The following is a 15,527-nucleotide window of genomic DNA, read 5'->3' as shown; positions in this document are numbered from 1 at the left end:
GATCCAGGATCCCTCTAGGTCAGCGGTTCCCAAACTGTGCGCCGCGGCACCCCTGGGAGCCGCGGCGCACAGTTTGGGAACTGGGGTGCCGCGGGCCAGCCATAAAAAAAAAAAAAAAAAAAAAAAAAAGAACACAGAAACTTACCAATCCGTCGGGGCGCCGGGACCCAGCAGCCTCCTCTCTCCCGCAGCTGTCACTGAATATCGACGTCAGTAACAAGCTGCGGGAGAGAGGAGGCTGCTGGGTCCCGGTGCCCGACGGATTGGTAAGTTTGTGTTCTTTTTTTTTTATGGCTGGCACCTGGCGCGGGGCAGAGTGAGGGGGATCGCGACAGCGTGAGAGGGGCAGTAGAGGGAGACACAGCGTGAGAGGGGCAGTGGAGGGAGACACAGCGCGAGAGGGGCAGTGGAGGGAGACACAGCGCGAGAGGGGCAGTGGAGGGAGACACAGCGCGAGAGGGGCAGTGGAGGGAGACACAGCGCGAGAGGGGCAGTGGAGGGAGACACAGCGCGAGAGGGGCAGTGGAGGGAGACACAGCGCGAGAGGGGCAGTGGAGGGAGACACAGCGCGAGAGGGGCAGTGGAGGGAGACACAGCGTGAGAGGGGCAGTGGAGGGAGACACAGCGTGAGAGGGCAGAGGAGGAGACAGCGTGTAAGAGGGCAGAGGAGGGGGACATTGTGAGAGAGGGCAGAGGAGGGGGTACAGTGTGACAGAGCAGAGGAGGGGGGACAGCATGACAGAGGGCAGAGGGGGCAGTGTGAGAGAGGGCAGAGTGTCTGGATGCAGAGGGGGCAGAGTGCCTGAGGGCAGTGTGTCTGGCTGCAGAGGGGGCAGTGTGTCTGGATGCAGAGGGGGCAGAGTGCCTGAGGGCAGAGTGTCTGGATGCAGAGGGGGCATTTTTGCATACAACTAAATAAGTATTTCTGTCCTGACCTAAATACTTATTACAATTTTTTGACCCAACTACTTCTAAAATAGGACTGCTCAATAATTATTTTGGAGGCGTGCCTTGAAAAAATTTGGAGACTCTAAGGGTGCCGCGAACTGCAAAAGTTTGGGAACCACTGCTCTAGGTGATACAGTATAATTGCATAACAATACTGCGGGGTCTACACGTTATGTTGGATATCACCCATGAAAGTGGAGCATTTAAAGTCTGGTGCCTTAATTATTGAAATGTTTGTTTGAAGTATAAAGATTTACACTAGTTTTGGGAAGTTATTTCCCTGATCACCTGCTAGCAGCGGTATTGCTGATACGGGACTCCAATATCTGGATCTGATTAGTTCTTCGGAAAAAACCCTATAACATTACCATTTTTATGTGGTCTTTGTGTGGCTAAAGATTTTTGATATTTATTTGATCCAGGACAAACAGACTTCTGTTACATACGCTGAGTGCTATCCTACTCCAGATAAACAAATATCCATCCACTGACAACTTAAACAAATAAGATCTTCTTGTATTAAATCTGGGGCATTTATGTTATGTTCCAAACATTGTTGTGTTAGTTGTAAAGTTATTGCTTATGCAAATTTATATTTCGATAATGCAATATTAAATGTTTTTCATTAGCTAAAACTCAACTAATAAGGAGTGTTACTTTTAAACATGAATTCTGAGAATACTAGGTATTTGCAATAGGGGCATCAGATCAATCTGTATCAGATGGTCTATATATTATTGTTTTAATAAATTATTCTTTTATTAAAATATTTTTAAAAGGTGGTCATGAAACAGGTCCACTGCCATCAGGGAATACTGTTGCCATGAAGGGGTTTACTTGGTCTGCAACAATGTTTAGGTAGGTGGTACATGGCAAAGTAACCCCAGGGTCCAATGTTTCCCAGGATCCAAGATTTCCCAGCAGAACATTGGCCAGAGTATCACACTGCCTCCGCTGGCTTGCCTTCATCCCATAGTGCATCCCCAACGCACACACACCGGCTATCCACATGATGTAAAAGAAAACGTGATTCATCAGACCAAGATTCCCTTCTTCCACTTCTACATGGTCCAAGTCCGGCACTCCAACCGGTAAGCACAGCTACATATAAGCAGCATGCTACGATGCAGTGTGTGTTCAGGCACCTTTATATATATATAGAAAAAAGGTTGAATATGGATCTCCTAGTGCAGGCTTGGCTAACCTGAGGCACTCCAGGTGTTGTGAAACTACAAGTCCCAGCATACCCCTCCAGCAATAAGCTGCTATATATTGGCAAAGCATGCTGGGGCTTGTAGTTTCACAACACCTGGAGTGCCACAGGTTAGCCAAGCCTGTCCTAGCGCTATGCAAGCTCAATATCCCTCAAAATAGGTTATACACCCATCTACACACAATGGAAATTACAAAAGAATAATCGAGATAAATACATGGCCCTTTTGGTCTCCCAAAAGAACAGAAAGCAAAAGTACAACAAATTCAACAAGATGATACAGAAAAATATTGCAGATGATATACTTAAATTCATAAAAGTACTCTGCAACCACTGCTATGCTTGTAATATGCTTTTCTAAAAAATTAAATAAAAACCTTTTGAGTTAAAAATTTTTTTTTTTTTTTTTTTATAAAAGTCTGTAGTTCTCTCCCCTTCTTACAACAGTCAGAACATCATGTAAATGAGAACAAACATCAAAATAATGTAATACAGTACTATAACCTTTTTAACATAGACAGCATTAACTTTTTCAGCAATTTGTGCCACAGCAGCTCTTCTGTGGGAGTGGACCAGATGAGTTAGCCTTTGCTCCCCACAGGCATCAGTGAGACTTGGGCGCCCATGACCCTGTAAGCAGTTCATCAGTTCATCCTCAAACCACTTTTGGTTGGTATTAACCACTACAAAGCAGCAATACCTCACAAGATCAGCCGGAAATGCTCTGACCCAGTCATCTAGCCATCACAACTTGGCCCTTGTCAAAATCATGCATACTCTTGCCCATTTTTCCTGCTTGCAACACATCAACTTCAAGAACAGAATGTTCACTTGTTGACTAATATATCCCACCCCCTGACAGGATCTATTGAAACAAGATAATCAATGTTACTCACTTCACTTGTCAGTGGTTTTAATGTTGTGACTGATTAGTGTATATTATATTATATTAATTATATATATTATATGTAGTCTGGTTAAAGGCACAGTCACTCTGACTTTAAAGAATTTACACATGACTTATCAAATGAAGGATTAAAGATGACCACGTCACAATGAGGGCATGGCCACACCACCAGTGGTGTGCTTAGCGCTTTTGAAGCGCTAAGTTGCTCCATACTCTCTTCCCCTCCAAACACCTGTATTGTTGTGTGCCCCAGTATGTGCGGCACTTGTTCAACGCTGCTCTGGGAGGTTTGCATTTGTTTAGAGCAGAGCTTCTCAACACACTGACATGACAGCACATACCTCATTGCATGGTGTGTCTGAGCCTCCCCCCCCCCCCCCTTATATTCTGCCACCTTCCAAAAAAAACACAAATAAAAACACAAGTAACAACACAAATGTGCCCTGTCTCAATTGATTTTGTGTTTTTGATCCCCCTTTTTTTTTATGTAGCCCAAATTTATTTTTGCCTGAACCACAGCAAAATACCCATAAAGAAAATAGTAGTTCAAACTAGGGTCTAATAAAGCAACAGTACAGCTAACATGGCTTGTGATTTATTTTTGTTTTCTTCATTGTAGTGTTGCATGCATGAATAGGAACATTTTCGAAATAGTGTGCTTTGTACATGAGAAAATCAGCAACTTATGTATTTATACATCAATTCCAGTCTACCCATTTCAGTTTCAGCTTTGCGATGTTTAGGCAACAACTACTGGAGTGCTTGTGATGATACTGAGCTAAATGGATCACTCTGTGCCGAACAGCTGGCCTACCTGGTAACTATAGGTTCAAAATCACCCGGGCAAATATCCGAAATAAAATAAATTATTTTATTTAACAAAATGGTAGCACCAAACTGGATTAGTAATATTAAAATAATAACCTGCAACAGATAGCACTACAGTCTGGCACAGACTACATACAGGGTATAACGAAAACACCTCATCAATATCCTAGCCACTCTCAGGGGGTGCTGTCCATCCAAGCTTTTCTTGGGATGCAGACCCTCTTTTTTAAGACTACCAGCAAGAAAGCGACTCTGTGTCACTGTCATTCTGCTTGGGCAGGTAGATCAGACAAAGGCAGGGACCATTTGTACTTTCCATGTCACCTGGCAGAGGCCGAGAACCTAACGCCAGTCTGACTTCAGCTATCACAATTAGGGACAGGTATTGTTCTATGGCTATAACCAGAGGGCTAGAAAAAGTGTTTTTATAGTCCATACTTTGTGAGAAACGAGGTGCAGACTGGTTGAGGGGATATCAATGCCTGGTTTCATCACGTTTATTATTAGGAGACATTTCACCACACCCAGAAATGTCACCTATTGTATGATGAAAAACAAATGTATTTATTAAGACAACAAACCCATCTTAACACTAACTAACTGACCATTATTATGCCAAGCATACCAGAAACCAAATAGCAATAAAACTAAACTGTCCAAAAAAAAAAATTCTACAAAATGTACTTTAGCATTATTCTGTAAATCCAGAGGAAACCATTATTGTTGTTTTTCATTCAGCTGGTATTTAGGATCTGTTCTACTGATTTAAAAAGTATAAGTAATATTTTTTTTAACTGGACCTTTTTCTTTTTTTTTCACCATTTATTGAACATTGCTATTGTGTAGCATATACAGTAAACAATGATTGCATCACCACCTAATGTACATTGTGGGTCTCAACACTTTATTGAAATCTTTGACCAACACACATTATATGCACTTTCTGAATTCAGAGAAAATAAAATAAAATAAACACTGCACATGCAAAAGTCCAGTGCACACCCACCCTTCTGTAAATTTTGAAAAAGGAGAAGGAGCATTCAGTGCCATAGAGAGAGACATAGGACTGGTTGTGATCTGCTTACTTTAGACAGTATCAGAGCAGTGGGGTTGCTATATACTTGTGTGCGGTAAGTATACAAAAGTTGCTTTGAAAACTATGATATATATATATATATATATATATATATATATATATATATATATATATATATATATATATATATAAACTGTACTATATATACACACACTTACTATACCAAAGCTCCTTTGAAAAGTCAATATGTTTCAATATATGAATGTCATTTTCGATGATTATGGGGGAGATTCCCACTGAGACACATAGCGCCAATGTTCTGGCTGGAATCTCTACTCGTTTTTACTCGCACCCAATAGAGGAAAGATGAGCGGAGAGTCCCAACTCTAATGGCCAGCAATGTATGTGGCTGGACATCATGGTTATGTCTGGCGGCACATTGCAGGCAATTGAATTATCCCTAAGTGCCATTTAAGTATATTCTATGGTACCATATTATAGCCTATAGTTTTCACTGCATTTAACAGAAGTAAACAGTATCCATGTCCTACAATGGATAACAATGTAGGATATGAATAATCTGTCAGAGGGCACCGCCGAGCAAAATAGTATCTAAAAAAAACATGAATGTATGCCAACAAAAAAAATGCAATTTCAATAAAACTTTAAAAAAAACAAATCTGTATTTTTAACCATTTGCTTAAATTTTTGAATGAGTTTAATGAATGAGCTAATGCAAAACAAAGACATGACTTACTTCATCATAAAGGCTTCCATTCACATCTGCTCCGTAGAGTGGAGCCACAAAAGTTAAATTCTTCCAATATTTACGTTCCAGATCTTCATAATCCATATATCTTGGGGTGCAGTATCTGAAGTGTTAAATAATGTAAGCAAAGTTAACCTGTATTTTAATACTGCAAACAACCATTGTCTATTAGCAACACTGAGGGGCTGGTTCAATTAAAAATGAGGTTACTACAGAACAATGTTTCTGCACATATTAATGGCAATTACGGTAAAATATTTTTTTTTTATTACACCCCTATTACCTACAACATTATTGTGGAAACACAGCCGCAAGAGTGCTACAGAACCTCACAGCTAACTGAGTTGGCCCCAAGTTCTCTGCCTCAAATGTATTCACGACAGATGAATTTTGTAGATAACCCTCAAGAGCAACTTCACACAACATTACATGATGCTGATCAAATTGATAAATACTATAGATACATACTTGTCACTATTGGCCAGTCTTCTGAACTCTTTAACAGTCATTGCCTTTTTCTGAATATTATACTGAGTAAAAAGACCCGACTGGCCTGTAACCATTTGCTGGATTGGAGCAGGAATCACAAGGTCATCTATGTCATCATAATGTCTCTTGGGCTTCCATCCCTTTGGTGGTATCACCTTTAAAATGAGGGGGAAAAAGTTTGTAACAAAACAGAAAAGTCGGACATTAAAAAGAAAAAGAGTTGGGAAGTGTGTAATCTATCAAAATCACTACAATATACAGAAAACAAAAAATAATTATCATTTCAAAATGACCACTCATTTCAATGGGGTTTCCAAAGTCTGTGCTACATGAAGAAACCCTACTGAAATGACTGAACACTTTGAAATAAATATGAAAACCTGATTCTATCCCAAAAATAGTTATAGAACAGCAAGATATTTGCACACTATGCAGATGTCATGGGTATTCCAAATTATCGTAATACTTTATTTGATCTCCTTGTTTGAATATCCATCCCCTGCTCACTTCATACTGCAACTGACTGAATAGGTTATGAGCAGCTTATACTGGTATTTAGTTACAAATTGTAAGCCAATTGCTAGTTATGATTGATGTGTTTGTGGTAGATATTTTAATATAAAAAAGATAATGGCACAAGTTTGCCACCTGGCTCATCTCTTTTGTTGCAGATACTTTTACTCTTTAAACACTTTGGTCAAATTGTGATGGCTAGACAAGTGGTCAAAGAAAGGTCTTGTGGGGTGTTCCCAGTATGCAGTGGTTAGTACTTACAACAAGTAATCCAAGGAAGGACCACCTGTGAACTGGCGACAGGATCATGGGCTCTCAAAGCTCATGGGGAGTGAAGGCTACCCTGTCTGGTCCAACCCCACAAAACAACTACTGTAGAAACAAAATTGCTGAAAAAGTTAATGCTGGCTATGATAGAAAGGTGCAGATCGTCAGTGTGCACATGCTGACCCTTGCCCTACACTGAAAGGGCTTGCAATGGGGAAATGAGCGGCAGAACTGAACCATGGAGCAATGGAAGGTGGTGGCCTGGTCTGATGAACTGTGGACAGCAGGGTGTGTGTCTGTCGTTTTCCTGGGAAAGAGACGGCAAGAGGATGCACTATGGGAAGAAGGCAAACCAGCGGAGGCAGTGTGACGGTCTGGGCAATGTTCTGATGCAAAACATTGGGTCCTGGCATTCATGTGGATGTTACTTTGACATATACCACCTAACTAAACATTGTTGCAGACCAAGAACACCCATTCATGGCAACGATATTCCCTGATGGCAATGGCCTCTTTAAGCAGCATAATGTGCAAAAATTGTTCAGAAGTGGTTTAAGGAAAATGATAAAGAGTTCAAGGTGTTGACTTGGCCTACAAATTCAACAGATCTCAATCCAATCGACCACTTGTGGGATATGCTGGAAAAAGTCTGAGGCCTCACCTCGCAACTTACAGAATTGAAAGGATCAGCTCCTAACGTCTTGGTGCCAGATACCACAGGACACCTTCAGAGGTCTTGTGGATTCCATCACTCGACGGGTCAGAGCTGTTTTGCTTGAGGGGGACTTACACAATATTAGGCAGGTGATTTTAATGTTGTGGCTGATCGGTGTATATTACTAGTTGTGTTTTTTTGTTTTGTTTTTTAGATTTTCAGATTATCTGCATTAAGCAGCTCTCTGATCCTGCCATTAACTAAAAAAACTAAAAACAAATGTCATTTGCTGTGTCTTGCTACTAAATGGAAAAAGCCTGCAGCGACTGCCAAGTATAAGTTCCTGGGAGAAGTATTATACACATTGGACCACTGCAGATTAAACATGTTTTTAAGAGATGCGTAAAAAAAAGCAACATAAATGCAAGTAGTACTTATAAAAAACCACTACAATTTTGTACTGCAAGACTTCCCTATGTAAATTTAAATATGGCAATTAAAACAGAACAAACTGCATCATACCTTAGCTATACCATAACCATGACAGTACATATTACTTGTCACTAGATCTAAGATCCATACACAACCCAGGTAGGAAGGCAGGTACCATTATAGCTATCTAAACTAGATCAGCAGACAAAAATCTCACAATACATTAAATCCATGCCAGACAAATGTTAATACACTGGCTGGGAACTAATGTACTAGGAAAATATAAATAGATTTATGCACATCATACCACAAAACATAAGGATAAGGATATTGGCAGTCGGCAAGAAGTTCTTTAAAAGACATAAAAGCACAAGGCCGCAGGTCAAACACTTGTACATAGGACTACAAGGCATAATATTTAGGTCATGGAATTATTCTTTATAATAGATTAACTGTAGTTTTAGGGAACAGGTATTAAATTATTTTACCATCTTTAACATTGTATTAGTGTTGTGCCAAATACTGGTTTTGATGACTAGTTAAGTCAGAAAATGTGTAAATCTTTCAAAGCTAAAAATACAGTTGTCAGCTCTTATCCTTTACACTGCATATCTGTGTGTATCTAGCAAATTGAAAATAGGAGGTATTAGTTCAAATTTTGAGCAAAAGATTTAAGCCTGCATCCCAGCATCAAGGGCATCTCATTATATGCAGGTCCCACACTGACCTATATACTTAAAACACCATTAAAATGCAGTTAAAATCAGATGCACTCACCTCCCAGGTATAGGGGTTTATATCTAGCAAGGGCTGGCATGTAAGCCACACCCAAATGTGCCTTAAATAAGTTTGATGGACAGCTGCTATGGCAATAAGGCAATATTTTGAAACAAAACCAGAGAAAAAACAAGCCCACGCTCGGTAAAGCCCATATTATATATGGTACAATCTGCCTGGCAATAAGCCCGCGCTCGGTATATCCGATATTGTATGGGATATACCGAGTGCGGGCTTATTGCCATGCAACTGTCACCACATAAAATATGGGATATACCGAGTGCAGGCTTGTTTTAAGTCTGTTTTTGTTTCTCTTTCAAAACTGTTTAAGCATGCATGTGTCATAATGGCAATTTATAATGTTATTGGTCTTTTCTACCTACTGCAAGTCCTATTTTAAATTGATTATGCCAAGTAGTCTGTGAAATGTATGAATGGCTGTTTGACAGTTTTTTGTACATAATATTTCTAGAGAGCTCTACGCCCCCCCCCCCCCCCCACCAACAACTAGCTGCTCAGATTAACTGATGTTCCAAATAGGTCTTTCACTAATGACTACACATTTACGGCCTGATAGGGTTTACCGTTTATTCATGAAGTCCTAGATAACACAGTCTCCTTACCTTTGCCAACCCAGATCGGTGCGCGCCCTTAGACTCCATGTATACTAAATATTTGTTAAAATCTCTGAATTCTTCCAGTGTCGGACGGAAAGTCATAATTTTGCATGCAGGGTTCTGTTCATCAAAGTTTTTTGTAGTCATACTGAATGACTGGTGTTACACTGGCAAAAAATGACATACAAATGGTTATTATCAAAATGGGTTAGTTGGTATAACAATATGCAGCAAATAGCTTGATATTTCTGAAACAATGCAAATGTATCAGTAAGCAATTAAAAGGAAAATCATTCAAGATGTCACCAAAACCACTGTTTTCAACATAGACTACATACCCGTTACAGCATGGCTGGAAAATTGTTGTCAGTTTCCTGGTGACCATAGCGTCCACCCTCCACCTTTTTGTGTAGAGCTTTCAGGCACAGTGGTATATAATGCTAAGTTATAGCAGCACTCTGAGACATACAACCACATTCATCAGAAAATCTCAATACTTGAGTTTAAGTGTACAAGTGCAGCTAATACTAGTACAGAACTAAAGAAAGAAGGCTGTACCTGAAAGTTTCAATTTACAGCTGATGGAGGCACAGGCTGGTACCACAGTGGGGATGGGTGTGGAGCCACAGGAAGTATGCTGGTGCCATAGTGGTAATGGGTGTGGGAGAAAATGCCACACTGGGGATATGGGGGGGGGGATGTGATTTGCCACAGTGTGTGGGCCCAACCTGAGTACATCTGCGAGTCTGGTCATAGGCCATATGAAAAATTCTAGAAACGGTGGACAGTGCAAGGCAATGATTTCCAAAGAGTAGCATCAGGAAAGCTAGAAGATTCTAGGTACTGTTTGTAATCCTTCATCTGCAGATCATAGTGACCGAGTTGGGTTATAGAGAATTGGACCGGAGTCGTTCACAAGAACAAAGCAAGAAAAGGGAGCGAACTTACTCGCTTTTCTTGCTTTGCTCTTTTTAATGACACATGTCCTGATGTTTAAATTTTAAGCAATATAAGCCAACACCAAGGGGTATATTTACTAAACTGTGGGTTTGAAAAAGTGGAGATGTGCCTATAGCACCTAAAACCCTGATTAAGTAGGGGTTTGATTGTCAATAAACACGTCTTGCATCAAATCCTCTTACAAACAGTAGAGAGAATAACGAACAGGTGTTATGTGGCAAGAATAGGACTGGTTAACAGTCTGGCTGCTGCAATTTGTACCAGCTACAAGCAGTGCAATTCTTTTTTTTTTGGAAACCACGGTAGAGTGTATTGCAGTAGTCCAGGTGTGAGGACACATATGCATTTATTAGTGTAGGAAGAGCTTCTGAGGGAATCAAAGAATGGATATTTGACCATGGCTGACACCTAGGGCTCAAGTCATTAAGGAGAGCAAAACATAAAAAAGAAGAAACTCTGCACCTGGGCAAAGCCATGTTGCATTGGAGGTGGAAATATATTTAAAATGTGGGGACAGATTTATAGTTTGGATAGGGCATGTCCTAGATCATGTTTGAATTTCAGTGCAAAAATAATGCTATCAAGTATTTGTGTGCTACACACAGACAGCCGGTATTTTAACAAAATAATAAACTAATTTGCACCACTTGCATTGTAAAATGGATTGTCCATGAGCAAACCTGCTCCCTTTTCTTGCTTTGCTCTTTTTAATGACTCAGGTCCTGATGTTTAAATTTTAAAATTTTCTAGCTGTTATGACAGCTAGAATCTGATTGGTTGCAACAGGCAATATCTCTACTTTTTCAAACCCGCAGTTTAGTAAATATACCACCAAGACTCTGCACATGATTCACCTCAGAACCGCAAAGCTTAAGTGTTGGTTAACAAAGTTAGTGCTTGTCATTTGACATTCAGTTCCCATCATAAGAACTCTGTTTTTCAGAATTCAACCTCATTCAGCTGACACTGGAGCTCAGGTAGAGCTCACAATTTCTGATAGAAACAGAGGCCCTTTAGAAGAAAGGGCTATAAGAACATTGAATTAGGTCGAGTACAATTATCTCTGGAACCCTTGACAGGGTTTTTTTTTATCTTTTATCCTTTAATTTTTTTACAAAATACAAACAAGCATACAAAATTCCCCAGGATGTACAATTATTTCCGGATAGGCTCAGCAACTTACAAGCTATAACAAAATGTAAATCAAATCAAAATAGCAAACAAAAAAAACCAAAAAACATTAGTAAGAAGTTACTTATATTGGTGCATACTTCAGACACTTAAAAGAAAATGGCGCGTATTTAAAAACAGTCCAAGTTTTATTAAATTCTTTAAAAGACGATGGTATCTCTTACCTATTAATATCAACAGTAGGGCGTTGAAAGATAGTGTGTGTTAAATGAAAAAGTGACTTATCAGCAATGGTATTTCTCTTCAAACAGAAATATCAATTGTGAAATTTATTCCCTTGGCTACTATAAGTGTGAATCATACTATAAAGGAATTGCATGTCTTCCAAATCTTAAAAAGATATATAATAGATAAATAATTATAATTAATTCAGCTATCAGAAGTATTGTGAGTATTAACATGAGCTGTCTTGTTCACTAGAGTCGCATTGTAAATATTCTCGATCCCTTATTCAGTACTCTGCAGTGTTTAGTATGAGCCCAAAAATAATTCAAGCCACAGTGCCGGGATGTTCTTTTATATAATGCTCTTGTATATCTCTTGTGTCCGACAGTGTATGTTAGTTACTAGTAATGGTGCAATCTTATGTTGTATAAGCCAGATTTGTGGTCTTCTGTAGGTGTATTACTACCTCCTAAAATCATACGTTAGTTGGTATAAACTAGTGTACCCTATCCGGCAAATGGAAATCATGGGTCATAGTAATGGGAAAAATTGCTTCTAAACAGTCAGAGCGAACATGCATTTCACCCCTGTGAGCTTGTTCATGGCTAACCCAATCCAAATGGATCCAGGGTAATTAAAGTACGGATGTTCAATCATCAGGAACAATGCGAAAGTGAGACAAAGGTCTGTGAAAGGATCTCTAGGGTCTCAGCTATAATGGTAATAATGATACGTGAAGGAGTTAAAAATGTTGGTATTTTCCTTAATACATTCAGCGTAATCACCAGCTCCAGCCTTGAACTATCTCAAAGACCCCGGATGAAGGCCTAGGACATGGGATAACGAATGACGACATTGGGAGTACTGGCGCCACCGAAAGTTGATAAGAAGAACCCATAAAAGTGACATGAAGAGAACTAGCTTTGTCAGAAGATTTATATTTACTCAGGAAAATATCAATCATGTGTATCTATCCTACAACCAGATCAAACACTTTTTCATGTATAAATGTAGCCCACTAATAAATGAGCACAGCTCAGTTCTATCTTGACATTGGCATGTCTGTGTCTTGATTACTGATCTCCTGGTTAACCAGCATCTTATCTCACTGATATCTGAAGGGACTTGATAAAGGAGAGGTAAAATTAGCCTAACAGGGCCATCTTTTTCTTGTTTCTAAGAAGATGGGCGTGGATATTGGCCAATCTTGTGGATCGGTGCTTTAAGGATATATCTACGTAATATATTTTCTTGATTCTACTATATTACAAAGCAGATACAAGAGGTGAAAATAAAGTTTCAGAAGTTGTCCAAACAGAAATGTTTTTAATTTTCACTTGTAACAGGCTTTCGCCTTGTGGTCTATCTATCTATCGCTATATTTCTCTAGATACAGTTACAGAAGCTATACTCAGGAAAGCTCGAGGTCTTTCAAGTCTAGTATTTCATGGCCATCAGATCCAGATATTCCAGGACCTGTCTTGACCCACCCTTCAACAAAGGCGGTTGCTGAAGCCCCTCACTGATGAACTTAAGAAACGCTTTATAAGATTTAGTTGGGGGTTTCCTTTGAGTATCCAAGTGAACCAAGATGGTAAAGTCCTCGCGCTTCACAATCATTCTGAAATGGACTCATTTTGCGAAAGTCTCAACCTTCCTAAAGTCCTCCTTCCGGATTGGCAAAATCCCTCATCATTGTTGACCTCACTTCCTTCAGCAAGTGGAGAAGTTTGGTGCAAAATCTCAAAGAATAGAAGATCTCGTTCATCTAACACCACTGATGAACAATGTGACTTGAGCTAAAGGACTTATGTGAAATTGTCACAGTCTACAGTCTAACTTTCATTATTATCTTTTGTAGTATCATTTTTGATAGCCTAGATTTTGGAGGATAACAAGGAGGATACTTTTGTAACAGCTGAGCTGAATTTTATAACGTCTATACACGCCGCTATGTTGTGCTAAGTTAATGCACTAAAAGATTATATATAGAGTTCGTTATCCTGACATAATAGACCTATGGGAAATACCGAGCATTTTGCACGAACAATTGTAACAGCTGAGTGCAATTATATAGCGCTATACACACTATTATGTTGTGCTAAGCTAATGCAGAGAGATATAGAGCTGGTTATCATGATATAATAGACTTATGGGGAATACAGAATATTCTGCATTAATGATTAAATGGGATAAACATATCCTCCTTTAAACATCTATACGGATTGGATATAATTTTTATATAGAAATCCCCTATCCACAACATAATTAAAGGCTCCATATGGGACCTCCTCTTACAGAGGTAGTGCTAGCAATATCTCTGTTCAACCCTATTTTTCTCCATACAGATTCAAAGGATGTGTAAATAAAAGATTAAATATTTACTGTGGAATAATAACTCTCAATATACAATATGGGTATGATATAATAATATTATACATACACTAAACACCTATTAACATTTTGATATATTTATATATAGGGGGGCCGGTTCTTTCTGGCAGTGTTTCTGCTAGTCTTAACAGTTATTGTCAATTCAGGTTATTTTTTCATTTACAACTTTTAATATTTCACTATTCTGCATATGATTATATGACATTATTTTTTAATGCATATCAATAAACTTTAAATATGTTTTATATAATTTTATTATCCTAAGAGTGCCCCAAAAAACACATATTCTCTGTAAATTTGTAAGCCTAGATTTTGTGTCTGCCTAATACAGTTTGCATGCGTTTTCTGACCATCATCAAGGTGATCTTCGGTCTAGCTCTGGAGGCTACCTCCTTTCTGTTATACATTAGATATACAGAAGTAATTCATTTTGTTATAAAATACAGTTACAGTTGATACGTTGACCTGTTTTGGATCTGTTATAAATTTAGATCATAAAATATCAGTAAAAATGGCTCCTCATTTCCATACATTTCATTTTCTTATGTAGTTGCCCCACAGGTAAAACATGTGCGGAGATTGTTCCCTTCCCTCTGAAACGACTCGACAATGGATAAGTTGAAATTTATTTCCACTGTTAGGGGCTTCAATGTTCCGCAAAATCGATCTCGCCTATTACATACACTTCATATAGATAGTGGCATTTATACCCACTTTAAGAAGGACATAGCTCCCAAATTGTGTAACCGCTATAATCCAACAGGTATTTTTAAGAATTATTCCTCCAGTAAGACAAGAGGGATGGCGATCCTGTTCGCTAAACGACTCCGACTAACAGAACTCTCTAACTCCATATTAGAAGAAGGCAGGGTCCTGCTAGTTAAAGTCAGAATTTACAACCAATTACTTACTTTTGTCAACATATATGCCGCAAGCAGTTCTCAGGTTGCCTTCATAACTAGAACCCTATCCCGGATTGAGGATCAACTAGGAGTGGTAATGATGGGTGGAGATCTTAACTGGGCCTTGATCCCCCAAATTGACTCTTCCACAGGCCCTAGGACGTCTGTCAAAGATTCTCGCGGGGTTAAACAGGAGTTTCATGACCACCAGCTGGCCGACGTACGGTGAATTTTCCACCCTTTTGATAGGGATTATACCTTTTTTCTCATATCTCCATTCCTCATACTCTCGTATCGACTATCTATTCATTAACCACAAATTTCTTGACCTGGTAGAGAACTCCTGGATAGGGCAAATGACGGATTCCTATCACACCCCGGTCTATTTGATTATCAATATGGATGTCCCCCCTCCCAGACAATGGATGTGGAAGTTTAACAAGTTACTTTTACAAGACCATTAC

At 39.3% G+C, this 15,527-nt stretch overlaps 1 protein-coding gene across 5 annotated transcripts in view; it reads right to left on the bottom strand.

Annotated features, from left to right (window-relative positions):
• Positions 1 to 15,527, bottom strand: part of KDM4C (lysine demethylase 4C) — a 458,533-nt gene that overhangs the window by 418,127 nt on the left and 24,879 nt on the right. For all 5 annotated transcript variants that reach the window (XM_075209370.1, XM_075209355.1, XM_075209363.1 and 2 more), the window contains exons 2-4: positions 9,458 to 9,618; positions 6,170 to 6,345; positions 5,690 to 5,804 (exon numbers count right to left, since the gene is read on the bottom strand). In XM_075209370.1, the coding sequence (XP_075065471.1) occupies positions 5,690 to 5,804; positions 6,170 to 6,345; positions 9,458 to 9,598 (432 nt within the window). In that variant the 5' untranslated portion in view covers positions 9,599 to 9,618. The remainder of the gene's footprint in view (positions 1 to 5,689; positions 5,805 to 6,169; positions 6,346 to 9,457; positions 9,619 to 15,527) is intronic.

This window comes from Mixophyes fleayi, chromosome 1 (assembly GCF_038048845.1).
Source record: "Mixophyes fleayi isolate aMixFle1 chromosome 1, aMixFle1.hap1, whole genome shotgun sequence".
Taxonomy (NCBI): Eukaryota; Metazoa; Chordata; class Amphibia; order Anura; family Limnodynastidae; genus Mixophyes; species Mixophyes fleayi.
This window is presented reverse-complemented; position numbering and strand designations above follow the sequence as displayed.